The 9,265-nt window shown below is 37.4% G+C and overlaps 1 protein-coding gene across 1 annotated transcript in view; it reads right to left on the bottom strand.

The window, feature by feature from the left end:
* Positions 1 to 4,384: 4,384 nt before the first annotated feature.
* LOC127639822 (structural maintenance of chromosomes protein 3-like) overlaps positions 4,385 to 9,265 on the bottom strand; it is a 28,136-nt gene continuing 23,255 nt past the window's right edge. The window contains exons 24-29 of the mRNA XM_052122074.1: positions 8,844 to 9,091; positions 6,632 to 6,844; positions 6,334 to 6,522; positions 5,913 to 6,090; positions 5,512 to 5,618; positions 4,385 to 5,358 (exon numbers count right to left, since the gene is read on the bottom strand). Of these exons, the coding sequence (XP_051978034.1) occupies positions 5,287 to 5,358; positions 5,512 to 5,618; positions 5,913 to 6,090; positions 6,334 to 6,522; positions 6,632 to 6,844; positions 8,844 to 9,091 (1,007 nt within the window). The 3' untranslated portion in view covers positions 4,385 to 5,286. The remainder of the gene's footprint in view (positions 5,359 to 5,511; positions 5,619 to 5,912; positions 6,091 to 6,333; positions 6,523 to 6,631; positions 6,845 to 8,843; positions 9,092 to 9,265) is intronic.

Here is a 9,265-nt window from a genome sequence, read left to right as displayed (position 1 = left end):
AGAGAGCTAGAAGGATATGACAGGAAACAGGACGTGAAAAGCACTTGACCATTTGGGAGTCCCTGAGGGTCGACAATCCTGACAGCCCTCTACTTTCATTCTCTCTCTCTCAAGCTACCTTTCTGTCCCAGCCAATGATAGAGCAAGTGTGAGGAATGCCATTAACCAGTCACTCAAAAGTGCCGGATCAGTTTTGTCAACAGATCAAAGACTAGAGCACTGTGTGCAGATTATTTACATTTCCAACCATTAATATTTGTGGGGTACAATGGGGGCCCCTGCTACAACGTGTATGTGCAAAGCCTTTGATTCTCTCACTATAAATCTCCATGATCACTGCTAACAGAGAGTTTGTCGCAAGTGTGATTCTTAACATTGGGCAGGACTTCTCAATTACACCAGGAGTTCTCCAGCAGTTTTAACTGAATAATACACTTTGGGAAGTCCCATTGAAGATATCTGTGTAGATGTTGGCCTTATCTCTCCTTAAATAAATAATTAACCAAAAAAAATAAAACTTTTACTTTATTCTGCAGAACACACTAGGAGAGATTGTAAAACGTTTTCACATTTTTCACTTTTTAACATCCATCCTGTGGCTTAATTGCTAGTCGATTTGGACACAGCATACTTAGCTTGTCAATGCTACGATTTCAGAGTGAAAAACAACTTAAAATTTAGTCTGTTCAGAAAGTGCCTCCCGAAGACTTGAAACATATAGTACAAGTCGTGTTGACTACTTTTACTGTTTTTTTGTTTGTTTTTTCCTTTTTAAACTTTGACAGCCTGCAGTCACAATACACTTTCACACTATTTCCTTGAAAATAATTTTTTTGTTTAGTGTTTCACTAAAGAAAGTCATACGGTTTGGTGTGACTATGTGTACATGTAACGAAGAATAATTTTGACTTCGAAAAACAATCTGGGTTCCAGTGAGGCACTTATAATGGAAGTGAATGGGGCCAATGCGTAAACTTTTAAATACTCAATGTTTCAAAAGTAAAACCACAAGAGTGACAATTCAGGACCATTTTACCAGGATGTAGCATACCTTTAAAAGTAACCTGTGCAGCTAACACGCATGATTCATTATTAATGCTTTAACTATTATTTTATGTATATTGTTCTGGGCATTCACAGAGTGGGCAATCTTGCCTTATTGACTGATTGTTCTGGGTTTGTTGCACTGAGCCTGACAGATTTCGACGTTCAATTGATTTATCCTGTTGTTGTTGTTGATTGGCTAAGCAAAGGTGACAGACAATCGGTCTCACTTCCATCCATTTTACAAACCTCTTCTTTACACATAACAGATTATTTTCAGTTTCACACTGTTTAGGACAACAACGAATGTCCAGTGCGAGTCTAAAGAAAACACTTTTGCTCTTCCTCAAACAAAAGCATGTGGAGAAGCCACATATATGTTTAGATAAATTAGATAAAAACTCTTTTTCTTTCCTTGCTGTGTTTTATCAGTCAAAATGACAGAAAACATTTTAAATGATCAGTTAAAAAAAATAATCATGGATGATGCCATGACACAATGCAGTAAACTTGCAAAAAGACTATTATTTATTCAACCTTACAACTCAAAATACACAAATAAGTTAACAGAATTAATTTAAGTGATTTTATAAAATTATAAGCTTCACATTCCTGCATTTTAAACCCTCTAATAATAATCCATTCTTCCATTGTAAGTGCATCTCTGTAACCCAGATATGGTCTGTTTTAAAGAAAAGGAGGAACAAGTCTAAATACATTTTTATGGTAAATCAACATTATGCCACAAAGACAGCCAATTGAGCTTAACTTGTATTGAACCTACAATAGTTGTTTAACATCATATCTATCGTTTTAAATAATTAATAACACTTTTAAACTAATTTAGACAGATGGGATGATAGATAGAAAGATAGAATGTTTCTATTGAATGTTGTGAAGTTAAAGACATACACATTATAAATATAAATAAAGGCAGAAATAGTAGGGCTGTCAAATATATAGATATAAACATATAAAAACGTACATCAATGAGTTGGGAAACTCAAATGTATGCATACAAGGGAACTGTTGTTCTCTTGAAAGTGACTTTGAAACTAATTCATAGCAAACTTAGGAGACCTCTCACAAATTCTCTGCTAACACCCACATTAACCCCTGCACACGTGTGATACTTAGAGTAACAATTCCGGAGTATTTTTGGCTGACACGAAAGCAGATACTATTTGAAACTAACACTCCAAACATGGACAAAATATTCTATACACGCAGGACAACTGCATGCAGAAAATCCAAAGAAACCAACAAGTCTTAACCACACCAACAGGTGCTAAATTAGTGAACGTACTGCGAATGAACAGTTCTCTTGAGACATTTCAATACTGGTCTTCAGCACTCAGATGCACAATTTAGTTACACCTCGTATATATGTGACCAGAACCATCCCCACCATGTTCAAATTAGCACTTGAGCTCATTAGACTCGTGTTAAATCATGACGTTGTCCCTTGTGCTTGATCACTTTTCTGAAAAAGGCCAGGCCACAGCTGCAAACGCTAACAAAACTTGACCCTATGTGTCAATGTTTACTCCACACTGGATGTGTGTGTTCAACAGTCACTCATCAGGAAAGCAATAAATGGTTAATGCATGCCGCCAACTTCACCACAACATGCACATGGACTTTCGTTGAATGCTTTTTTTTTTATTGTTATTCTACGATCCAAGAGCAAACTCCATTCTAGTTAATTGCGTCAACAGAGGTGTGATTTTACAGAGGTTTTGGCAAGCAGTTGGTGATGGGTTGGTCACCTACAACCTCATAAAACTACTTTTAAAAAAAGAACGAAATGCAGTTAGAAAAGGCAGGTTGTAAACGCCTTTTCGAATTGGGGTTTAACAGGCGCCGTGATGGGTTTACAGGATTATAAATGGAACAGAAATAACACCATGACAGCCTTCGTTGCTGGGTCAAATTTGGCGGATCTGCAGGGTGAGTATTTGTTATCTTGCTAGTTTTACAGTTAAGCCTCTAATTACACTGATAATAAACAACTAAAAACTATGACATTTTTTAAATTGAAGACACTTTCTTGGCAATTACCACAAAGGAATCCAAGTGTTAAATAGTAATAAAATGATGGGCCTCCTTCTGCACTTTTAATTTTAAAGTATATTTTATTTCTGGTGGATTCTGCCACAATTATAAAGTAAAACAACATGTAGAATTAATGTAAAGGTCTAACTTGAGGAGCATAGCTACTTGAAATCTGAATGACAGGATAATAATACCCAAAAGTTTGAATAGCATGTCAATAATTTAATAGTATTTTTCTAAAGACCGGTCACATTGGAGTAGAACTTATGTCTAGTCTGTTAAACACTGAGTTTTGTAACTGATGTTTGACGACTTTGCTGTAAAAAATACCCACAAATAAGGCTGACTGCGTAGGCAGCTGAACAGTTAGGGAGGTTTCACCCCTGACAGTAAAAGTGACCCCTGTAAAGACCCATCGAGACAACAGCCTTTGTTCTCCCAGCAGGGCACTGCTCACAAAACTGACAAGATTAATGGGACCCTCACAAAGCGACAGACAGACTCACTCAATGCAAAGGCCAAGTGTACATCGTAGGACCAAGTAGTTACAGGTTCGACGTGGCACCTGTCGCCCAACAAATTAACTTGTCCAGGGAAAGACTGTAAAGCAGGGACAGATTTATGCATGGTTTACTGAGCCATCTCTGTGGTTATGGCATGGTTTCATCTGTTGATTACTTTAAGGGTCTGATCTAGAGCGAGAGAGCAAATCTGGTACAGTGAAGGGTGTGAGAAGTTATTGAGAAGCGAGATGGACAAGTCTAAAGGATCCTTGGATCAGTTTAGTGATCAGATGTCCAGATAGGGCAGATAAAGACTGGGGTCGTGTTGCTGGCAGACAGAAGGATGATACAATATCACAGCACATTTCAATAGACATGACTCACCTTTAACCAACTGACTACAAACCATTTACAGACACAGCAAGACGATATCCAAAGCCTGATTTCTACATGTAATCTGTATTAGCTCAGCTTCATGTGATTTTAGATTGAAAGTACTGAAGGAAGTATTTAAGGCAAGGTTGGGTTTTGATCTGCTTCACACATTTATTTTTCCAATGCTAAGTGTTTCAGATTGGCCTTGAGATTTGGAACAAACACTTCTCAAAATGCCAAAATGCAAAAGGCCTTAAAAAATGTCACTGAACACGAGCGAAGCACTGAAATTTAATACTTTGGGTCAAAGACAGTATTAATGATATTTGCCTTCCCAAGAGATAATCCTTTGTGTATGGCACAATGCCATCTGGTGGCAAGAAACATTACAGTAAATGAAGTCGGCATTGATAAAGTCTTGTTGGGTAATTTTATTGTATTTTAAAGCAACAGAAAACACATTAAAAGTCTGACTATATCACAATGACCTAAAAGAACATATGGAAAGTTATCATTCAAAACAATTATAAAAATGTTTAACCGCAATCAGAAAACCTACAAAACAACATTTTAATATCTATCATTTAATAAAAAGGGATTAATGATGGTTCATGCTGGTAAGAACAAAGAACAGTTTTGACAATTTCTCTGATGCATGCCAAGCATCAACTGCAAACCACATTTCTTTAGTTTACACCTACCTGCGTATACAAGCTACATTTCTTGCTTTCCTGCTGATGTTTATAGGAACAGTTTAGCCAAAATTCTGTCATCATGTTGTTCCAAATCAGTATGACTTGATTACTTTCATGAAACACAAACGTTGTTAGTGTGTCTGTCACTACTCACTTTCATTGCATCTTTTTCCCATACAATGAAAGTGAATGGTGACTTAACATTCTGCCTACCATAAAATGTTGGAATCCACAGAAGTGTCATAACATGTTTGAAACAATATGAGGGTTGGTAAATGACAGAATCTTCATTTGGGTTAACTATCCCCTTAACTCTGAAACTGAGGGATTGATCTTCCTTGAATCAAACAAATTTAAATAACTCTGAAGCAAGTGGATTATAAGCAGAGAACATATCATCAGAATAATGAAAACGTTTTCAGTGTTTTATCCTTGAAATATGAGAAATAAACAAAAACAAGAAAATATAAAATAACTGTAAAACAAACGTTTCATTGTTCAGAATCCAACCAGGCTAAGAAAAACACTATTTTTTGCATTCATTCCAACCTGGCTTTTAAAAAACACACCAAGTTGAAAAGGTATGTGATAGAAGTGTAGAGGTGTGTTTTCTCTTAGCCATGAGTTGTGTCGTCCTCCACAAAGTCCTTCGCCTGCTCTGCTGAAATCACATCGATGTGACTCACCTAATGAAAATACAGACACACAAAATAAGTCTGGAGATCTCATCATTGCAGCTTTAACTTTCTTGACAAGACTTCCATTTATAGTTTTTTTAAACAGACTAATTTGCATTTGCTAATTAATTTTCACATCAGTGTATTAATGATGTCTGTTACCTTGTTTCTGAATTTAACACCATAGAACTTATCAGCTGACTCCAGAAGCTCGGGTCTAAAGGTTGTGGTGATGAACTGAGCGTGTCCAGCAAGCTCAACAATCATGTCTGAACAACAAAACAAAAATACATTTTTCAACTGGGCCGGCATAGGAAAAAAAAATCATTATTGAGCCCTGAGAGATATACCAGTTAAACTATATTATTACATATTTACATTTATTTATACGATGCATGCTTTTTGTCCATACAAACATTACTGTTCGTTTTAGTTGATGAAATACTTTCTGGTAAAAAGTCTGAAAATTAAAGCAGAATTATGGCATTTGGTCTAAAAAATTATAATAAACAATTTGATGAAATTCAGGTGCATCCCTGTGATGTAAAAGTGCCTGTTTGCACCTGACACTGCTTTTCTGTGTTGGGCGTCCAGAGCCTGGTCAATCTCATCAAACAGGTAGAAAGGAGCAGGGTCACATTTCTGGATGGCGAAGATTAGCGCCAACGCAACCAGAGACTTCTGACCTCCAGACAACTGCTGCATCTCCCTCATCTCTCCCTGTTTACCTGTGAATGACACCTGACACACAAAACAAACAACTCATCAAATTGAATGTAAGGGATTGAGCATGCTATAAAAGGGACTATTGACACAAAATGAAAATTATGTCATCATTTACACACTCTCATGTCCAAACATGCAATAGTCTGCCTAGCAAGCAAATGTGCTTGGAAACAAAATGAGCATGAATGATGACAGAAACTATCACTTTAAGTGAGCATGTTTACAGCACAAACATTTCATTGGCCCTCATCTCCGTACCCTAATGCCCACTCCAGTGAACTGGTCTACACTGGGCACACTGCTCTGGGAGGCTGATCCTCTCTCGCTGTCCGCACCCTCCCCCTCGTCCTGAGACTGACCACCCTCAGCGTCTCCCTTCTTCATCACCAGTGTGGCTTTACCGCCGGGCACCAGCTTCTGAAACACTTCGCTGAAGTTTTTAGACACCTCCAGGGAGAAACATGAGCATTTTAAGAACAAAAACTTGGAAAACAAAATGTCTTGAGATATCAAATATATCATCAGAGGTTGACTTGAGTCTGTCAGATGGTTTTACCTGTTTGAATGTCAGCTGTATGGCCTCGTACTTGCGCAGCTCCAGGACGTTCATGAGCTCCATGATGGATTTGTAGCCTCTGTCCAGCTCTTCCTGTCTCTTAATCAGCTTCTCTTTCTGCTCGGAGAAGTTGACGAACTGGTCCAGGGCTTTTTTATTCACATGGCTGTATTTCTTTAGCTCTGTGTTACATTGCTCCAGCTTCCTGAATAACTATTACACAACAAAACCATTAGAAAACACACAATCAATGGAATGAGTCAACAACAAACAAGAACACAGATGGGAACCAAGTCCTAACAATCAAATTATTTCTCAAAGTGAAACTACGAATTAAATAAAAAGAGCATGGTTTTTACTCACCACCCTCATCTTTTATAACAATAATAATATGTTTTGTAAAAGGGAAGATGTAGATAAGTTATGAAGCTGAATGATGTCGGCATGATCCTATTCATGAGAAAGATGGAAATCTCAAGTTCTTCGGAAAGAGAACCATTAGATATTTTAGATCCTAGATCACTAGTTCACTAACAAAATGTTTATGAACCACAAGGTTTTCATAAGGGAATTGCATGCAGTCATGAGTTAAAAATGCCAATGCAAAGTTAAACTGAAGAAAATTGTATAATTTTAAACCATAAAATGTACAAAATTATCAAAATAATATTGTCCCAAATTTTCTTCAAAAGGCTGGACAAATTAAGAACCTCATAAGAAACAGCACATTTAATATTTAAAATAAACTGATTTAACCCTATTTTGTACCCTATTCGAAATATGAAATGGTCTACAACGTACATTCTGTTCAGGTAAAAATCACTTGAATGCACATCACTTTCTTTCTTTGTAATTACGACTGAACTTCTAAGTAGGAGGACTTCTCAGGACTTGAGAGCGCACTTCACTGAAGCACCCTCCCTCCTCGTCTCCACACACTCAAGTTCACCAAGAGGGGGAGAAAAACTGAGAACACAAGCATGGGGTAATGACGAATGAGTCACCTCAGTGTAGGAGGCCTGTGACACAATAGAGGCCCCCTGAATGGAGAGCTGGTGAGAAAGATCAACTAAGAGAAACAATAAGAAAGCGAGGTGGGAGACTGCGAGACAACAGTGTGAGTGATGGAAAACTAAAGGCTGACAAGAACAGAGGTAGAGAGGAGGTACATTTCTTTCATCAAGGGTATTCAGTCAAGTCATGATCTTTACTGTAAAATACTAATTCATAACCTCATTCGTTGCCAATTTAATATTATGCTAAATAAATATCCCCAAGGAAAATATGGGGAGTATTTAATAACCTTTACCATCCGCTAAGCTCTTTAGCAATGCAACTTGCATCTCTTAAAGGGGTCATAATATGAAAAAAGATTTTCCTGAAAAAAAAAAAAAAAGAAAGTCTGATGTTATAAGTAGGCACGCTTTTCTAAACCCTAAACATAATCCTGGGTTATTCTGTTACAATTATTTTTATTATAACTTGATAGACAGGTTTCAAGATTTTCACGGTCATATTTATAAGTACTGGGTCTTGTTTGCATATTTACGATGTTAATAAGCATGCAACATGTTGTAACAGCTTGTCCATCTGTTAATTTTATCATGTAGATCCACTCTGGTTCTCTTCAGTCTTCTGAAACAGAAAATAATATAATACTTTTCATGTGACGTTTGTTGGTGTTTGCCACCATTTTACTTTTTGTTTCACACTACACCTGTTTTTAACACTTTTTACATTTACCAATTTAGCCCACGTTGATGAAGGACAGTGTGAACCACCCAGGTACAGGTAGCTTAGCAAATCAAAACGGAGGTCATTCATTCAAAAGTCTTAACAGCACAGATGCAAAACAGTCAGTTTAAATGAGTCAGGGAGAGAGTGGAAAATGGTAATGAAGTAAATAATGACTGTTCTTGACACACACAAAAAAACATGACAAATCATAAGTGCATTTGGGGGGTGTATGGTCAGGGTCAAATCATGTGCTCTTCACAACACACTGTTTCAAAGCAGCTTTACAGAAAATGATGCAGTGATGTCAAAGTCCCCATTGTGCGGTTTAGATCTATAATGAGTTTATAAAGCATGCCTTGAAAATTACTGTCTTTAGGCCCCCACTGAGCAAGCCAAAGTGACTCTGACAAGGAACATAAAACTCCAAATGATGTTAATGGAGAAAAATGTAGTGTCCTGGAACACTACAGTGTACCTGTTTGAGAGTGAGCGTCTGGTACTTCTCAAAGGCCTCTTGTGGCAGAGAGCCCAGCTCACGGATCTTCTTCATGCACTCTTCCTTCTTCTTCAGTAACATGCCCTGTCTGTTAGTCATCTTCTCAAGCTCCTTAGTGTCATGGTTGATGGCTTCATTCTGCTCTTTCTCAATGTTCTTCCAACGCTCCATACTCTTCTGGTGCTCCTTAATCTCCACCTCTGTCTTATCGATGAGGCCATCCAAATCTGAATCATGATAAAGAGACAAAAAATGTAAAAGCAGGCAGATGAATATGGCTTATGGGATGGGGTAATGGGATGTATTATTGAAGGTATTTTTTTCCCTGATAATGTTATCATTTAGTTTTTATGACTGTTTTCCACCCTCTCTCTGCTAAAGAATTAAAAGGGCAGTTTTTG

Source organism: Xyrauchen texanus, chromosome 48 (genome assembly GCF_025860055.1).
Source record: "Xyrauchen texanus isolate HMW12.3.18 chromosome 48, RBS_HiC_50CHRs, whole genome shotgun sequence".
Classification (NCBI taxonomy): domain Eukaryota; kingdom Metazoa; phylum Chordata; class Actinopteri; order Cypriniformes; family Catostomidae; genus Xyrauchen; species Xyrauchen texanus.
Note: the sequence above shows the minus strand (reverse complement) of the source record. Positions and strands in the feature narration are given on the sequence as shown.